The 18,987-nt window shown below is 44.5% G+C and overlaps 2 protein-coding genes across 2 annotated transcripts; both read right to left on the reverse strand.

Moving 5' to 3' along the window:
* Positions 1–8,063: 8,063 nt before the first annotated feature.
* Positions 8,064–9,491, reverse strand: LOC129582412 (uncharacterized protein K02A2.6-like). Its single transcript, XM_055473925.1, has one exon. The coding sequence runs from the start codon at positions 9,489–9,491 to the stop codon at positions 8,064–8,066; it is 1,428 nt and encodes a 475-aa protein (XP_055329900.1).
* A 3,831-nt stretch (positions 9,492–13,322) lies between these two features.
* LOC129582345 (uncharacterized) lies at positions 13,323–18,980 on the reverse strand. Its single transcript, XM_055473856.1, has 5 exons — positions 18,835–18,980; positions 18,630–18,748; positions 17,516–17,764; positions 15,105–15,157; positions 13,323–14,265 (listed from the first exon to the last, which is right to left on the reverse strand). Exons 2-5 carry the CDS (start codon positions 18,735–18,737, stop codon positions 13,650–13,652), a joined length of 1,026 nt encoding a protein of 341 aa, XP_055329831.1. The 5' UTR covers positions 18,738–18,748; positions 18,835–18,980; the 3' UTR covers positions 13,323–13,649.
* Positions 18,981–18,987: the final 7 nt, after the last annotated feature.

The following is an 18,987-nucleotide window of genomic DNA, read 5'->3' on the forward strand; positions in this document are numbered from 1 at the left end:
CCGACGATGAGATACTGCAGCAAGTGCGAGAAAATATTTTCCGAAACATGAAACTGAGTAATGCCGATCAGGATAACGTTTTCCTCATAGACAACTACAAACCGTACAAGTTTGACTTTTGCAAGCTGCACGACGCATTACGGACTGTGCCGTGCATAAAACGGTAGGCCTTCCGGTGACCCCTCAGTGATTCAGCCCCATGGTCGCCCTCTTACTGGAAACTTCTTTGCCGATTACGCAGCAGGGCCGTTTACACCAATCATTACTGCCACAAAACCCGTTTGCGCCAGCACGTTTACCTGCGACATAAGTTACTTCCAGTCTCGCATATTCTCCATCCGACGCCCTCCGGATCCCAGCCGTTATTTGCACACATCGAATCCGTTCGCTAAAGTTTTGGGTAGCCTTTTACCAAAGAGTGGATTCTGGCCGTTTTTCCATTCTTTATTTGCGTTATTTTTGTTGTATATGAACGTAAAGTACGAGTACTTTGGTACTTTATTATCAGCCCTGCAAATTGCAATAATAATTACTGTCGAGGACATTCATTTCGTGTAGCATAATGGTTTATCAACGATTTGCTCTACTTTCGGTCGAAATGACGGTAGTTCATGTCACACCTGGTTGTCCGATGGTATTGTTAATCTTGTCTATCTTTTTAATTGGTACGTACAATTGGGTTGCATGGTGAGTAAGGACGCAATATCCATACTTCTATAAAGGATAGCAGGCCATTTGCGACATTTGGGCCCAGTAGAAACTAGTTATCGTGTGTTAACCCTCCAGCGGGCGGTACCCGAAGGAGTGCGAGTTTTCTATTGAAAATCGGGATTTTCCAATGAAAAAATTCAATTAAGAAAGGGAATTTTTTGTGAGCTTGCGCTGACCCTAGGTCAACGGTGGTGACTATGTCGTTTGCCAACGCCAATGCCCATGGACGGTCTACAGCATAAAAACGCCTAATTTTGTAATAATTAATCTAATAGGGATAAAGTAAAAACAATAGCTTCATTAAATAGCTCAAAAAAAGTACTTTAAAATAAGAGTATAGAAGTGGTCAACAATTTGACCACTGGTCAGCAAAACTTTAAAAACTGCTAAAAAGCGTTTCCTTGCATTTTGACCACTACTACACATACAAAACAATATAGAAAACAAGCGATGCTGACAATATTCCTTCGCCAACTTTCATCACTCTCTCATACGGCACTTCAAGAAGCAGCCTTTGTGCAATTTAACATTGCACTTGCTGCATTTTATTTTTTAAACACGCCGAGCCGCCTTTACACTGCGTGCATCATTCGGACTTGCACGTTTCCTGGTATAGCCGCAGTGGTGGTGGGAATGGGGAAAGCGGCGGGTATAATCCAGCTGCAAAGGCGATTGGCGCCGAACCAAATATTAGTGGTCATTCGCACTTTTTCTAACACATTATCGGCCGGATGTAACCTACATAAAGCTATCGCAAAGGTCAACATCACTAAGGTGGTCATTACAGCTTGCAGCCGCCCGAGACTGGTCAGAACTCAAAATTCGCCTGTTTCTTTAAATCTGCGCTGCTTCGCTTGCCCAAGCGGTATTCGTACTCATATCGAAGGCAGAGAGCAGCAGAGTGCAGGGTTGTGCAGCCATTTACAGTGCTACGTACACTGGCGGTAGAATTACACTTATTACAGTCAGGACTAACGCATCAGGACCACCATTCCGACCGCCCGGGGTGCCGTTCAGCAACCCCATTTTCTGCCAGCTTTCGACAACCAAAACCACATGGCGCATGTTTTGCGTCCGAACCGACAGTAACTTTATTCCGTTTACGTAATGAAAATAATCTGTCGAAAGTGCACCCGCCCGTGTATTCACAACCCTTCATGGGCAATGGTGTTGGCAGACGACACACGTTTTTGAGGGACTGTGGTCATCTATGGTTCAACTTTTAGATTCTGTGTAAGACATTTTTGAATAAAGGGTTGCCAGTTGTACCTTGTTGATTTATCTCGGGTTTAATTACTCATCCACTAATTAGTAATTAGCAAGACCTACGAGAGGTCAGAAAGTTCAAAATTAGCGATTTTCGCGCACCTATTGTTCTTAACAAACTTAAGACACAAGTTCAAATTGTGTTTTTATTGCTGCTTTAAAGTCCCCTTTTGCTTAATACGTTATGGGACAACGAATAACTGTTGCCGATCGCTGGGAAAAAAATCAAAAACCTCTTGTCGTTTCCAGACACCAATGCCCGTCAACGGGTTAACTGCTCTTGTAAAACCAGCAATACTGCTAAAAGTTTGTCTATGCGGACAAGTAAGAACATGGCGGAAGAAGATAATTCGCAAACATTAACAGTGACCAACTTTGGGCCAGAATATATGAAGGAAATTGTGGAAGCGTACCAGGAGGGCGGAGCAGCCGGGTTCGCCCGCGTCCTGCGCGAGCGCAATGATCGCTGGAAGAAGGTACCGTTGAATATCGCCGTCATCGGCCAGAGCGGAGTGGGTAAGTCCAAACTTTGGGCCAGAATATATGAAGGAAATTGTGGAAGCGTACCAGGAGGGCGGAGCAGCCGGGTTCGCCCGCGTCCTGCGCGAGCGCAATGATCGCTGGAAGAAGGTACCGTTGAATATCGCCGTCATCGGCCAGAGCGGAGTGGGTAAGTCCAGCTACATCAACTGCAGTAGGACATAGAATGTCCAAGTTAGGACATTAGTGGTTCTATGGGAATGAACTCATAGACCAGGACACAAGTGGTTCCCTTGGTTCTGAACCAATAGAACCAAACAGTGTTAACAACGCAGCAACCGAATGAGAAGCGATACCTATAGAACCACAAAGAACCACCACCGAACCAAGCACACATTCACTTGCCGGAACACTGTCACACTACCACTCTACCCCTTGAACCAGGTGAACCTACAGAACCACCATTGAACCACCACAGAACCAAGCATTCACAAACTTGCCGGAACACTGTCGCAATTCCGTTCTACCCCGTGAACCAGATGAACCTATAGAACCACATAGAACCACCATTGAACCACCGGTGAACCACGTACACAGTCACTTGCAGATCCCCTGCCCTTGCAGGGCAGGGGATAAAAGGTGGCAGTGGCACCTGCCACTGGCAACTGCCACCGGCAGTGGCAGTCGCCACTACGCGTTCTGGCAAGCGATAAAGCATGGCAACCTATTAAAATTCCGAATCATCTTGAGACAATTTTGCCATCCAACGATAAGTTCTAGGGAGAGCATTTTCGTATTTTCACAGATCGACTCTATAGAACTATGGATGCTATGGACGTACACCCCAGCTGAGTTTTGTTTCCGCGCCTTCCATGCAGTATTAAATGAGTGCTGCAATCGCTATTTAGCAGAAGAAACTGTCGCAGATACTCTCAGAATCAGTGTCGCTCACGATCGAAGCGCGGTAATGCGACGGTATTGTAAAAGCGTTCCATTCGTGCATGACTGGCGATCTCCAGCAATCGTTTGATTTTGGATGACTTGTCATGACACATTCTGAAAGCTAAACTAACTAATCTGTCACGCTTGATGAGCGCGGCTTAAAACGAGCGTTTTGACTAAGGTCCCGTCGGTCCGGTATGTGTCATAAAACGACGAAAATACAAAAACTTCGTTGTGTATCGACAGTATCGTTCAGGTTTTCGCATCAGTTGTGAGTAACGCAAGAAACTGATGTGGCAAAAGTGTTTAAAGCTGTTGGGCTACAGGCTCGCGGCCGTAGGGCTGAGTCTGACTACTAAAAGTCGGAGACAAACTTGTTCGTTTTCATCGTTAACGGGTTTTATTCATTTTTATCGTTATGTTAGGTTCTTCTTAATTTTAGATTTCTTAGTTTCTTGAATTTCTTAGGCTTTCTAAAAATAAACAAATTTTCATAGAATTCTTGAAAAATTCTATGAAAACCTAAAAACCCTAAGAGTTCTGGGAACTCCTTAGAATTCTTAGGGTTTTTAGATTTCGTGCGCTTTTTGCGTTCGAACGCAAAAAGCGCAAGAAACTTCAAAAAATTTATAAGTCTTAAAAAGCTAGAAAATGTTTTGTCTGTAGGAGCCAGACTCCATTGGCACGGCGGATGCGGTGCAAGCTGAACTGCAAGCGGCTTTATCCATTGACGCATGCTGCCGCATTGATGTGCTAAACACCGGCTTAAACTCCTCAAAGGCTTCAGTTACGCCCAACAGACTGTATGACAGCGAAAAGGTAAAAATGGCCTGCGCTTGATTGTGGAAAACAAAAAGCGCGTATGGTTATGATTCTTTATGTATCTCAGTATCTGTGCTGTAGTTTGTAGGTACTACAGATGTGGTCGGTGTGCAAAATTTTTTGTTCTGTTTGTTTTCGATTTTTTTTGAACAAATCCTGGGGAACAATCGGTGCGCACTCGGTTCGGTATCCCTTGTACTAAGTCGCACTAAGAATGTTTTTTTATAATCAGGGTTCATCATACTTGACGTGGACCATGCACATGAATGCCTTCAAGAGTTTAAGGGATTTTGAGTTGTTAATACAAGAAAAGTTATGGCTTCCTTCAATATTTTAATTTCTAACAGTTGCCACGTTTAATCGCTTGCCATAACGCGTAGTGGCAACTGCCACTGCCGGTGGCAGATGCCAGTGGCAGGTGCCACTGCCACCTTTTATCCCCTGCCGTATGCGGCATCCGTATCATGCGGATGTTCCGATCCCCGCGAACATGAAATTTTTTGCGCATTTGCCTTGAATTACAAACAGCACTTTGAAGTTATAACTTGCCATAACACAGAAACTCATGCAACAACACAACACGTAAGTACCATAAAGATAAAAAATGACGAGTGCGATATGACGAGTACGATATCACGAAGAAAAACTTCCGCGCACCTCTTTCTAAATTTTCCAGCAACTCCTGGCATAATTTACACTGTCCAGCCAGAGCATTCTTTGCAGCGCCAATTATTGCAGCCAATCATAGCTTCCGTACGCGTCCATCTGGAGGAATGTCTCCCGCAAAGTTTTTTGGAAGTTTTTGAAGGAGCGTTTTTTTTGGAGGGAAGTTTTTTCCTGAATATAAAAGCGTGCACTGGGGCACGCCGGCGCGCTGTTGTCGTGACTCGCGCCGTCACCTCCCGTAGGGGGTGCCATTGAGGTTTGTGTTAGAATTTATTTTTATTCCACCTCGCTCAGGAACCGTTAAGTTTCCTGTTTTCAGCTTAATGTTAGCTTGATTCTTCTGCTGCTGAATTATCTACGTTATTTTAAGTAAGCGAATTTCTCACCAGACTTGAGGCTCTGTTTTGGCCATGAGCAGTGAGACTTAAACGGGATAGCGTTCGAGAAAGTGTCGTTGCCTAACACGAAACTGCCTTCGACTCGCAAGGATGGTGATCGTGTTTCTCTAAACAATTTACCGTCGAAGGACAATAAAGCTTTGGTTAGGCGTTTTTCTGGTGGATTCGCGGCTGTGCAGACGGTGCAGGTATTTCATATAAAATTCCAGATGTGCCGTCGCTTGACCAGATTAGTTATGGGTACTTCACGGGTTGATCTGTTCATTGAGCTAAACAGGTACTAAGTTAATGTAATTGGAAGGGTATAATTCGGGAGGTGTCAATAAATCAGCATTATCCAGACTGTTGCTTACAGGCTGGCAGTGTGGCCGAGGATCTCGTGAAGGCCTTCCTGGGTGCCAACCAGCGCGTGCTGCGGAAGGTGCAGAGTGTGTCGAACGGGAGGCGGCTGTTGGAGATCTGTGAGGGATACCGAGCGGAAGTCTTCGCCTTGCTCGGCAATAAACTGCCCGATTTAGCGGCTTCGAGGACAGCAGCGGCATTGCGGGACGCAGTCACACCCCCTGTTCCTTTACACTCTGGTTTCCATTTTCCTCTGGTAAGTTTTCACCTGGTATTTTAGGCTTAACGACGCTTATTTTCTGAAATTATCTGGGCATAATAACAAAACTAGTTTCCCCAGTTTTTGTTCGAAATTCGACGCAATGCTTATCCTCTACGCTTGGAGCCTCGGACTTTCATATATCTAAACAAAAACAAAACATTCAAAAATACGGTAAAAACCTACTAAATAGGTTCTTAAGCTACTCGTATTAAAACGGTGTAAAACATAATTCATAAGAATAATACTGCAGAGCCTAAAATTAAGTAACTAGGACCCGTCAGCAGTAATACTATCTGTAGGTGGCAGAATTACTATTTCAGTAAGGTTCGGTCTACGATCTTAACTCTTAAGCAACAAATCACATATAAAACTCAGAAATCGGTTTCGATACAACATGATTAGCCAAGATGCTGAACCAGCAATTTTCTTGTAATCTGCTGGTGCTGCATTTGTTACCATATACCACGATTTGCGATTAGGTGATCCGACTTGAACAGTTGTGTCTTTTTTTGCTTTTGGTCTTTTTTGCTCGGATCTTGGTGTCAAGCTCATTCCTCTCCATAGCTGGATTACTATCTTTTTTGCAGGTTGCCATACACCGGAAGTTGGGAACCGCTAGTAAAATGACGCACGAACAGTAAGTCACCTTTTTTAAGCATTCTTTTTATTCGGCAGTGGCCATCTCTTAGATTAAAAAGCCAGCGCTGGTACACACTAATTAAAATGATAGAAGTGGATTCACTTTTTGTATTTCGTTGTGACTGAATAATAAGTTTGCTCTTTGCAGTAGCTGTTCATGTTCTTTTCTGATATGGGTGTCATGCGAAACCCCCCAAACATTATTCTCGTTTTCGAAAGATCCCTTCTCCGCATCTCTTCACGCTGAAATTTTTTACGAGCAGCCTTGTTAATTTTTTTTGGTTCTGATTACGAAGATAACGCTTCTGTTGGTAGTGTAAGCTACAAAGCGAAATGCGACCATGATAATAATGATTGATTACGTTGGTGGGCATGATCAGGATAAGAAAGCTTACGTTTCTGTCATTATTAACGAGGAATCTGATTCAGCGTTGTAAGAAACGTGAAAGGGTGCTTAAAAAGCGAATGCGAGGAACGGTGCATGGAAGACACTGATTTCGTTCAGAAATGTCCTCACGCTCTAAATTCAACGTTATAACACTATTGCAATTGATATTGGGTAGACACCGGGCGTACTTGGAGACGCTAACCGTGGATTCACTGCTGAAGAACACGCGCGCTGTCTTAGACCAGTACGCTGATGAACCTCCGGTGTTTCCCAAAGTCTGTGTCACGAAGTAGGGAATAAACAGTAATATTTATTTGGTACGCGCGCGCTGCTCTACTGACTGAATCGATCAACAATATCTTACAGCATGGCAGTCGTTGCTAGGTAAAAAGGTCATGCAATACTGCACGGCATCACACCTCCCCCAGTGGGGAAACCCACTCAAAACAACAGTAACTATTTGCCAAAATTCGGATCTTCTATTAATCTCGGCGTTAATCGTTGGCCTGCGTTGCTTCTGGCAGTTTTACGCAGCTCTGGTTCCGGTTGTTTCGGGGGTGGTATTGCGCGCTTCTTCGGTGGTTTACTCGGCGGTAACTTCACGTCGGTGGCGGCCGGTTCGACAGTGAGCTCCGTTTTCGGTGTCACAGCCGGTTGTTCGGTTGTGGCTGTTGCAGGCGGTTGCTCCGTCTGTTGCCTTGCGTCGGGAACCACACTGTTGCCGCGGGGTATGTTGTTTCCGGTATTCACTGGCAATGCAACCGGTGCGGGCAGTGAGGAATCCGCCACCTGTCGCTCATCCGGCTGCAGCCAATATCTCGGTCGGATCTGGTTAAAGGTGTCTGCGCCAGATGGCGCCTTCGACAGACACTTCCCATATCCGGGTGCCTTCACGTCTGACCAGCCGGCCGCTGGTCCAGTCGACAGTTCGGTTGAGACGGTAATCGCGAACCATTACCAAGTCGCCAGGCGTAAAACTCTTCCGCTTGGTGCGCTTGTCGAAATTGTGCTGGTATCGTTGGCGGTTTCTCTCCGTATGTGTGAACATAACAGGGGACAACAGGTCGAGCTGAGTACGGAACTTTCTACCCAGGAACAACTCCGCTGGCGACTTTCCGGTTCTTGCATGCGGCGCGCCTCGGTATCTCTAGAGGAACTGCCGCAGTGCTTCGGACAGGTTCTTCCGGTCAGCCATGAGTTTCGCAACTCCGTCCTTGATGGTCTGGACATACCGCTCCGCCTGTCCATTCGATTGTGGGTGTCCCGGTGGTGTCCTGAGATGCTTTATCCCGTGTTCCGCACAGAAGTTTGCGAACTCCTGTGACGTAAACTGGGTGCCGTTGTCCGTAACGATTTCGGTACAAGCGCCGTACCGACTGAACAGGTTGCGCAAAGTTTCCAACACGCCATCGGATGTAGCGTGTTTCATTTGCGCCACTTCCGGCCATTTGGACATGGCATCGACCACCAGCAGCAGCATTGTGCCGTGGTATGGACCGGCAAAATCCATGTGCAACCTCATCCATGGGCTTTCGGGCACTTCCCACTGCGAGAGCGGTGCTTCGGCCGTTTCCTTAGCGCGTTCCGAGCAGATCCGGCACTCACGAGACATGTGCTCGATGTCTTTATCCATCTGTGGCCACCAGCAATAGGCGCGTGCCTCGCCTTTCATCTTACCGGCTCCCATGTGCGCTTCATGCAGGTAGTCCAGTATCTGCCGACGCTGCTTGACCGGAATTACCGTGCGCGATCCCCAGCAAATGCAGTTGTTGGTCAGCACCAATTCATTCTCTAGTCGTTTGTAGGGACGCAACCGCTCATCAACCGTGGCCGGCCATCCATGCAGGATGTAACCGTGGACCGTGGACAGATCCTGGTCTTCGGCGGTTGCTTTGGCAATGGCTTCTGCTTTGACAGGCAAGCGTGACACGTTGTCTTCGTGTACCGCATTTACCACTTTGTCCATTCCCAGCCCGCTCAGTCCATCCAGTTCGGTCGAATGGAGTGGCAGGCGACTCAGGCCGTCGGCTTGGCCGAAATCCTCGGTGCGCCGGTACTCGATTGAGAAGGAGTAGCCCATGAGAAGTAGTGCCCATCGCTGGAGTCGGTTGGCTGTCACGACCGGAACTCCTTTATTGCTTCCGAAGACACTCAGCAGCGGCTTGTGGTCCGTGCACAACGTGAATTCGCGACCAGCAATATACTGGTGAAATTTGCGGCAGCCGAAAACAAGGGCAAGTGCCTCCTTCTCTATTTGCCCGTAGTTCTTCTCAGCTGCGGTGAGTGTCCTTGATGCGTGCGCAATCGGTCGTTCCGTGCCGTCCGGGAACCGATGACACAGCACGGCGCCCACACCGTACTGCGAGGCGTCCGCTGCCAGGACAAGAGGCATTTCTGGATCATAATGCACCAAAAACGTTGCCCGTACTATTTCTTCTTTGATGGCCAGAAACTGTGACTCGCATTCTTTGGACCATGACCACTGCACTCCCGCTTTCAGCAGCTGGTGAAATGGACTGCATTTCGTCGAAAGGTCACGCACGTACTTGCGGTCGTTGCTAGGTAAAAAGGTCATGCAATACTGCACGGCATCACAGTCTGGCTGGTGGAGTGGTTGCAAGTGCTGCGCATTCTATTCCCGGAACCTGCTGGGTACGTGGTGGTTCTCACACATGGTGACTTTGATGGACTGGAGCTGGATTACGGAGCCGTCGTGACAGCGGATGCCAATCCCAAGGTGGTGCTGATCGTCAAAGGCTCCCCGGGTCTTTGGAGTGGCTTTGAAAGGGCCAATGGGCGCCTGCAGGAGTGGAACTTGGGGTATATGTCGCAGCAGATGCGGAACAACGGAGTCGCCTGTTTCCCCGAGCGCATGTTCTGGCTGTGTTTCCGCGGGGTGCACTGCGGTGTTGGATGGCAGGAGGGACAGACGTTTCCCCAAAGCTTCTGGCCAGGTCACCATGACATTTACCACGATGTGCGCAGCGACGATTCGGTCAGAAGACTATGTAGCTTTGCACAGCTGGTTGTGGAAGGGCGTATGAGTTTACCCTAGCCTAAATAAAGTTCTGTATTCGAAGTTAGGAGAAAGTTGTGGCTGCCTCGTATCTTTCCGCCTGTGGGCGACGACGCCGGCAGGATCTCTAGTTCACCGGCGCGTGCCTGCTCAACTTCCTCATGACACGCGCTCGTCGCAACCTCATTGTCAAGGCCAGCCCTCACTCTTTTATACTTTACTATATTTTTTTACATTTTCTCCATGTTTTCTTACGCTTTTTTATATTTTCTCGTATTTTCTTCTTTTCTTATGTTGATTTTTTTTCCAGCTTCCTGATGTTTTTCTATTGCTTTCTCATAATATGGTTTCGTGTTTTCGGAATATCAAAATCGCTAACTCGGAATAGCCAACCAACTATAGTGCCGCATGTTGTTCTTACTGCGGCAATACAGCCGTAGCCCTTACTCGTAAGCTTTTAAGGCCTGGTCTTTACAGTTTATTGCTGTATAAGTTACCTGTTAATCTAATGCCTGGTGATTTCAACGACATTACCCGGATCGGGAGAAACTATTTTCTTGTTTATGGTTGTCAATACGAGTAAGACCGTTGAGACGCGCAAAACTTCGGTACTTCTACTCCGAAGGGCAGTCGCGGCGTGCAGTATGCAGCATGATAACGAAGCGGATCGCACCAGGCGCTGAAAGCCCGGATAAAGCCCTCTTAACTGGCCGGCGATGCAGTTAGAAATCGGGTCCGCATGTTGAAGCCGTACACTGAGTTGAGTTGGTAACTTGGCACTTAATCGGTAGATCATAAAATGGTCCGTGATTATTTCTTTATCATTTGGAATGTTGGTTGGAAAGATCCTTCGCATCGTTGGTTGACGGAGAAATTAAAAAAATTAAGGATGTCCATCAACATGTGCTATGTACGGGATACCAAATCTTTAATACACTGTTTTCAACTAACAAACGTCGATGACTCAAATCGAATCATCAATGAAAAAAAAACAGTTTTCAAAACAGATTATGACATTTGAATCAATGCAAAAAGAGATGAATCAATGAATCATTTATTCGCACATGCCTGCTGAGCAACTGGCCAGATATGATACAGCTTAACGCAGACAATTTTACCTTACTAGGAGCTCCAATGACGTCGTCAGCATATGCGGGATTTTTGACTAGTAAAACCGAGCAACTCAAAAAATTCGTACATCGCTTGGAGAAATTGCCTGCTCATTACAGCCTTTTTCTCCTCAAGAACTGCCTTAGCGTCCCGAAAGTGCTATATGGTTTGCGCACTTCCCGTTGTCATGAACATCCTCAGTTGCTTAGAGAATATGACGATATGCTACGGTTGGGGGTGGAGCGGTTGGTTAATGTGAAGATATCTGAAGTACAGTGGACTCAGATGTCTCTTCCAGTACGGCGGGGAGGTTGGGGACGCGCCGCACAGAGACACTAGCTGTTTGTGCCTATTTGGCATCGGTGTACTCTGTGCAGCCTATCGTCTCTGAATTCTACCAGCCGACTGAAGAGTGTCTAACGGAAGCAGCTTTAGAGTCGTGGTTACAACAGACGCAGTGCGAAACCCCAGCAGATCTTATTCGGAAGTTTCAATACGCGTGGGATACGCCAATGATTGAGCGGGACATTTCCATGTTGATGTCGAGTACAGAAGGAAACGAACGTAACAGGGCTGTCTTGCTGGCTGCACTAAACAAAGACTCTGGAGCCTGGTTGAATGCGTTGCCCGCTCCATGTCTGGGAACATTCCTTAGAGACGACGATGTCCGAATCGGTGTCGCATTGCGGTTTGGATTGCCAGTGGTAGTGGCGCACAACTGTATTGCATGCGGTAAGCAAGTGGAAACTAACGGACACCACGGGTTATCCTGCAATAAGTCAACCAAAGGACGATGGGCGCGGCACCAGGAAATGAACAGTATTGCTAAGAATTGTTGTGAAAGTGCCGGTTTTCCCTGTCAACTGGAACCGACCGGCTTATCGAGTAAGGACGGAAAAAGGCCCGACGGGATTACGCTGATTCCAGTCCGCCAAGGGAAAAAACTGGTGTGGGACGTAACCAGTTGGTGCACGGTCGCAGACTCTCATGTCACCGGCAGCTCGAAGAAAACTGGATACGTGGCTCAGCTCGCAGAAAATGCCAAGCGCCGGACATATTCGTTTGTGAAAAATGGAAACTTTTTTTATCCTTTAGTGATTGAGACGTTGGGAGTATTTGGCCCCGCTTTCAGTGAACTGTTGCATTTCATGGGCCGTAAAATTCGAGACTTAACTGGAGAAGCGCGTTCTACTGCTTTCATTAAGCAGCGCTTTAGTCTCGCCGTTGTAAAAGGAAATGCTACGGCTGTTTTGAGCACGTTACCTTTTAACCCAAGAGAAGATAGAGATTTTGGTTGTTTTTTTAATGTTTAAATTTTAACTATGAAGTAGTGTACCGGCGCTTGCAGTCATTGTTATGCAAAAACTAAAATTACTGCACTGCAATTACCGAGAATTTAAAAGGTCATCTCCATGCTCCTAAAGCAATTTAGGCGCCTAAATGATATGCTATGCGCCACAAAATTTCCGGTTTAAGTAAACAAAATACTGAAAATAGCTTTGCGCGCTCAGGAGAGTTTTTACGCCAAAGAACTGGTATTGAGATTCAGCGAGGAAATGCAGTTCTCGGTGCATTCAGCGACACGGTAGAGAAGGAAGATGTGTACTTTGCCTTTCATTCAGCGGAACGGAAATGATGTTATGGTTTTTGTTAACTGATATTCTTGTATTACACTGTCCAATACGAACCTCAACAAAAATCAGAGTAAGGAATTTATTGCATGTTTTTACGCAAAGTGCAACTTGTCGACCGTGCCTGTACATAACCACATGCTACATTTCAGGCTAATAAAAGGCCGGGGCGGCAGTTGGCCATGCTGAAGCGGAAAAAATGAAGAAGTACAGCTTCCTGACAGGACGATATGAGTTTTGGTAGTTTTGGTACATCGGCTAAAAAGCTGCTCAAAAAAGTCGAGGAAAGAGGATCGAGTTACAAACCGGCGAGATAAGAAGCCATGAGTTTTTAAGGTAGAATATTTCATTAGCAATTCAAAGAGGTAATGCCGCTTCTGTTACTGGTACGGTTTAAAATGTTGATTTCTTCAACCGGAACTGATTCCTGATATTGTTAGCACGTTTTTGGAAAAAAAGATTAACACGAAAAAAATACATTTCAGTGACGATGGTTCTCCCGCTCCGCATCACCCATGTGAATTAAATTTGGTTTATTCCAATGAGCAAACAAACCCTCGAGACACTCATAAGTCTGAACGTCAGAAATGATAACTCAAGACATGAACATAAAAAAGCAAAAAATTTTAGCAGTGCAAAACAGTGAGGAATATTACGAAATACTTTCGGCTGTAAAGAGGAGAATCCTCTGTACACACAACAGCCGCCCATCTGCCGCCTACCTGGTTGGTTCAAGCTCAAGCACAAATATCTTGATCTTCGCCAACAGCGGCGATGGCACAGTGGCTGTGCTACGTGGATCACACTCGGTAGCCAGCGGTTCGATTCCGCTCAATCGCACATTTTTCGGAATTTCCTCAACAGACAGGACTTCATCTGACCGCCCTCCCTCGCTGAGATCACCACGGACAGCCGACTTATGGCTGCCTCTGTGATACGGCTCCAAGTAAAGGCAAACAAAAACACGTTTTTCCCATTACTGATCGCGACCCCCAGCAGAAGCGACCAGTGTGCAAGAGGGGACGCCTGGGTCACCCTGCATCATTCTCCATGCAACCAACTGCGCGAAGCCACACAGCTCTCGCAGCGATTCATCGCGGCGCACATCGTGATAAACGTCATCTTCATGTGGCCAGACGCGTTGGGCAAACGCCTCTCCCTCCTGCCATCCGACACCGCAGTGCACCCCGTGAAAACACAGCCAGAACATGCGCTCGGGAAAACAGGCCACTCCGTCTTTGCGCATGCGCTTGGACATATCCCACACGTTCAACTCTTCGTGGCGCTCATCAATCCTCTCCATTCCCGGCCACAGGCCCAAGCACCCCCTGACGATCAGCACCACTTTGGGATCGTAACCCGTCGTCACGACGGCCCCGTAAAACACCTCGATGTCGAAAAATTCACCTATTCCGTCCACCACGTCGTAGCCGGCCCACTCCGGGAACAGAATGCTCAGCACCTTCAGGTATTCCACCAACCAGCTGTAGTACCACATCGGCGGATGCACAGCGTAATGGTCCATGATCGCGTTCGCGCGCGCCTTCTTCAGCAGTGACGCCACGTCTATGGCCTCCAAGTACTCCCGGTGTCTACGAAACCTTTATTAACCTTACTTCGGTATTTTTCACATAACTCGGTCCCTTTAAGTATGCTTTTTCGTATTCTGGTCACCCGGTACAAATTCTGGCAAATAAAGATACCAGAAATGAACAGTTTTCTTAGTAAAACTTCGCTCATTCATGAACGCATAAATCTGAAAAAATTTCCATGAAAAAAACCAAAAGAACAGGAACTTGACCGGGTGCAATGCAAAAGAAACGGTTTTCTACGTTTATAAATTTCAGAAATTTTATACTCCAACATTTTCCTATTGCTTTGATGACTACAGACCATGACAAACAAATCAAAATGACATTTGTGCGATCAACAGTTATTCATGCATGTAGCGCGCCGCATGCGTAATGGTGTAAGACGTAAGTAACCGGCGAACAAAATATGAAACTGTACACTTAAGCCTTAGCGTGACCGAAATATGAGAAAACTCGAAGTATAACATACACTATTTCAACGAGGATCTTTTTTAAGAAATCACCATAGGAGCCGCATCTCGCACCCCATGCTTTACTCGAATATTTCCTGAAATATATTTATTACACTCAACTTCTCCCTTTCAGATTAACTGTGAACTGCGAATGCACTGTGACGCTCTAAGTCTTACAAAATTAAGGTCGCGTATGAAAGGATCGCATTAGTACTGAAAAAACTTTCGCTTAGTGAAATTCAACTCGTAAATTATGCAAATGAACTTAAATTGTCTTGCGAAGAACTATCACTATCATGTCATCTAATCTACTACTTGAAACTGCCAATAAAATAACTAAACCGAAGGGAATCGACGAAGTGGAAAGTGGGAACTTATTCAACTTACTTTTCGTGCATCGTCTCGTTGTTAATGCCTTCCAGCATCCGGTGTGTAGCAACCTGCAGAAAGGGTATCATCAGACGATGCGGCACAGTTCAGAATTTCAGATCACAGGGACATATTTAAAAGAACCTCGGTGTCTGATGTATTAAGGGAAAAAAACAGTATAACGGCAGCCTATAAGGATGTGATCTGGCTCGATCATTTGTAAATAGAAGTACAGATAAAATGAACTAACTGCTATCCCGTGCCGCCCAAGTGAGTGCTATCATTTGAAATTATCAAAAGTACCGTAGCGAAATCAGGAAAAATTAGATTAAAAAATCAGACTAAACAAGCCATTTCGGTTTTTGTCGAATAAAAACATGAATGCTTACTAATGTAGGACGAATTGGTCTCATAACCCCATACCCAGCATTCTGTACGCATGCGGTGCAGTGCACTTGTACTGTGACGACATCGTCACTAGCTAGTCGCACAGCACCGCCATTAGTCACCGGAAGGCGCGTGCAGGTATGCCGTGTACATTCCTGCGCGGTCATATCATTATTTTACAAGAGGTGTGATCGGATACACGCGCTTTATCCGTCCGCTTATCTGTACGATCAAACACTGCTCATTATTAATTTATTATTATTATTGTCCCACCAAACTATTCGAAAATTAGTTTTGGGTAATTTAGAAACTTATAATTTCAGTAATATTTATTCTTTCAGGGGCGAATTTAAAGAGGGGGCACGGGGGCACGTGCCCCCTCCGGAATTTTCGGAAAAGTGGGTAATTCAAAAAAGTAAAGGGGGGAGTACTGCACTGAAAGAATTTACCGGCTTTTAAAAAAACTGCATAAACTGCTATTTTTTATTGAATTTCTAGCGATTTTTTCAGTCAAACCGTTTGTTAGCTTCGCGCTCCGCGCGAAAGTGCCTGAACAGTTCACGGTTTTCCACGAAGCGCACATGAGCAGGGCATACATCTTATTCTTTTATTAATAAACCATGTTTCTAAAGGAGTTTTATCAGAAACTCGTAATATTTCACTATTTTTATCGAATTTCTAGCGCTCCCAGGTATAAAACCATGCATTGGCTTCGCGCTCCGCGCGAAAATTTACGGTTTTTCACAACTCTGTACCGTACAGCATACTGCATTGTTGTTGTGCCGTTTAATATCCCCTGCATGCAGAAGAATTTCAATAACGTCTGTATTTAATTTTAATTAGTTTTACCTAATTTTTATATAATTTCTTGCAATTTCCGCGATGAAATCGTGTGCCGGCTTCGCGTTTCGCGCGAAAATTCACTGGTTTTCTGAACTCTGTACATAAAATATCGCAATGCTTTTTGCCTTTTGACTTCCGCGAAAAAAATCTCAAATTATTTCTGCTTTTTTTATTGAATTTCTAGTAATTTCTGCAGTGAAAATGTTCGTCGGCTTCGCGCTTCGCGCCAAAATGTCCATTTATAATGCAATGCTTTACTTGATATCTTGCTGTACCAACAATTTTAATTCAATTCGTACTTTATATAAAGGTTTTTATAAGTTTTGCAGTAAGTTATCTTGCTTTCTTTGGGGTTCTTGGGTTCTCAGTGCCCCTCCCGCCCAAGCGAGTTAAATTCGCCTATGTTTTCTTTTATCAATAATTTATACTTTCATCGCAAAAAACTCAAACCAAAAAGGTAAAAATTACTTAAAATATAACATATATTATATGTTATATTATATTATTACATAATTATGTAGACTTTAATCTCTCAATATGTATACAGCGAGCTTCGCTCAAGTCGCTTATTGATCGCTGCTATTTTGTCCCGTTTGCATGCGAGACTTTTGGCACTTGGTGCGAGGCCGGCATTGTTTCGTTAAAGGAGATTGGGAAAAAATTGTTCATGAGGACGGGCGAGAGTCGCTCCACTTGTTTTTTGTTTCAGCGTTTAAGCTTAGAGATTATGCGTGGTAATGCTATGAGTGTGTTGTGCACAGTCCCTTCTCATGTAAACTGGGACAAATTCTTCATTTGATTGGTATCATTGAGCGAAGCTCGCTGTATACATAATTATGTTAATATTATACAATTATTGTTATATTACTAGATAATACAGTGTAATAATTATTATTATACAACATATATAATATAATATACTATAATAGTTTTTAATAATTTTTACTTTTTTTGTCTGATTTTATGAGATGAAAATTGAAAATGATCGAACTCAGGGGCAGATCACATTAAAGTGATTTTAAAGCCAGATCACATTAAAAATGATCTTTGGCACAACTGCTATGGTTCAATCGCATCATGTAGCACGGCGAATATACACAAAACAGAGGCTGACTGCGCTGCGCCCACTTATCGGCCAAGATTAAATCAGAAAATAAACGGTCTACACCAACAAAAATCTGGAAAAAATCGGGGTTTACCACGGACAAATCCAGACCGTGGAATGCCGGAGTAAACAGTGGTGCTGCGTCGCGCATCGCAGCCGTTGTCCACAAATCCGCTAAATCGGGCAGAAGTTTCTTGCCGAGCAAAAAGGCAAAGATGTCCGCGCGGTACACCTCACACATCTCCAGCAGCTGCTTCCCGTTCGGCAGACGCTGCACATGCTGCAGCATGTGTTGGTTGGCATTCAGGAAGGCCGCCACGAGATCCGCGGCCACACTGCCAGCCTGCCAACAACATTACTGAAATATTATTAAAATATTTATTAAAATATTTTACAGTTTAATCTGTTATACAACTTTATATAAACGTATTTATTAGAACAAATTTCCATTTTTTAATTAAATCACTGTAATTAATCTTACTTACGGCTATTAAAAGATTTTTTAGCACCGGAAAATCGATGCTACAATACTGTAGTTAAATCATTTATTGAAATAAATTCAAAGAACAATATTCTAATGGTAATAATAATTACGAGCTCACAAGTGTTCCTTCTCGTCATAATGGAGCGGGATTTTTAAACATTTTAATTTTCCGTAGGCTACTAAGCGAAGCCATTGGCAATTATGAAAATTTCTAGCAAAACGGTCAATTTACTCGTATAATTTTGAAATTACCTATACTGTTGTTAGTGTAGTACTACTAATTATACTGCAGTACGGAAGATATAGAATTGTAAAATATTTATAAAATAAATAGAATAAATTGCAACTTTGTTTTATTTTCAACTTGTACAAGCAGATACCTTTTGATACTTAAATTTTAAACTAATTAATTAAATATTAAATAAACCGATAATAGTTACTCTGTAAATGATCGATTCTTCTAGAATAAATAAACCTGCTCTGTAAACGCGGTTTTAAAATTAAAAAATTTTTTATACGCCAAAGCAACGCAACCAGAATTTAAATCGAACAATTTATTTTTGTAATTTATTGCACAATCAGTCAATAATTATTATACATTACTGGATCCCACATACAGCAGCAGAATTAACAATAAAAATTGTCGTGACAATCCGAAATTAGTTTCCATACGGCCATGAAACGGTATCGATCATGCAGTCAGTGTCCTATAACGTTGCAATACCTGCAGAACGGCGATTCCACCCGAGAAGCTTCGAGCCACAGCGTTCTCCTCCCAATTCCCAAACTGTGTCTCACTCAACTCCTGGCTGGGTCTCCGCACGAGCGACATGGCGCTGTTCACTGCAACACACGCATCAAGAATTCAGCGTGGATAATTCCGTCAACATTAACTTCCAATAGCGCTTATCCACACAATTCTCACTTACAGAATTAATCTAACTATTCAAAATGGTGCGTTTTCCCTTGACGAGAGACGCAGCACACATAAACAGAATTTTCTGCAAGTCAGGAAGCCACAACACGCAGAACTGCAAAAGTGGAAAACAGAAAACTCAAAACTTCAAAAGTGACAAAATACA

Source organism: Paramacrobiotus metropolitanus, unplaced genomic scaffold (assembly GCF_019649055.1).
Source record: "Paramacrobiotus metropolitanus isolate TYO unplaced genomic scaffold, Prichtersi_v1.0 Parri_scaffold0000007, whole genome shotgun sequence".
Lineage (NCBI taxonomy): Eukaryota > Metazoa > Tardigrada > Eutardigrada > Parachela > Macrobiotidae > Paramacrobiotus > Paramacrobiotus metropolitanus.

What these genes read in the sequence shown, in the direction of transcription:
- LOC129582412 (XM_055473925.1), bottom strand. Translation starts at nt 9,491, where the DNA reads ATGACCTTTTTACCTAGCAACGACCGCAAGTACGTGCGTGACCTTTCG.
- LOC129582345 (XM_055473856.1), bottom strand. Translation starts at nt 18,737, where the DNA reads ATGTCGCTCGTGCGGAGACCCAGCCAGGAGTTGAGTGAGACACAGTTT. An exon ending in GTGGAATCGCCGTTCTGCAG is followed by an intron (nt 17,765 to 18,629) that starts GTATTGCAACGT and finishes TGTTGTTGGCAG; the next exon opens with GCTGGCAGTGTGGCCGCGGA. An exon ending in AACGAGACGATGCACGAAAA is followed by an intron (nt 14,266 to 15,104) that starts GTAAGTTGAATA and finishes AAGGTTTCGTAG; the next exon opens with ACACCGGGAGTACTTGGAGG.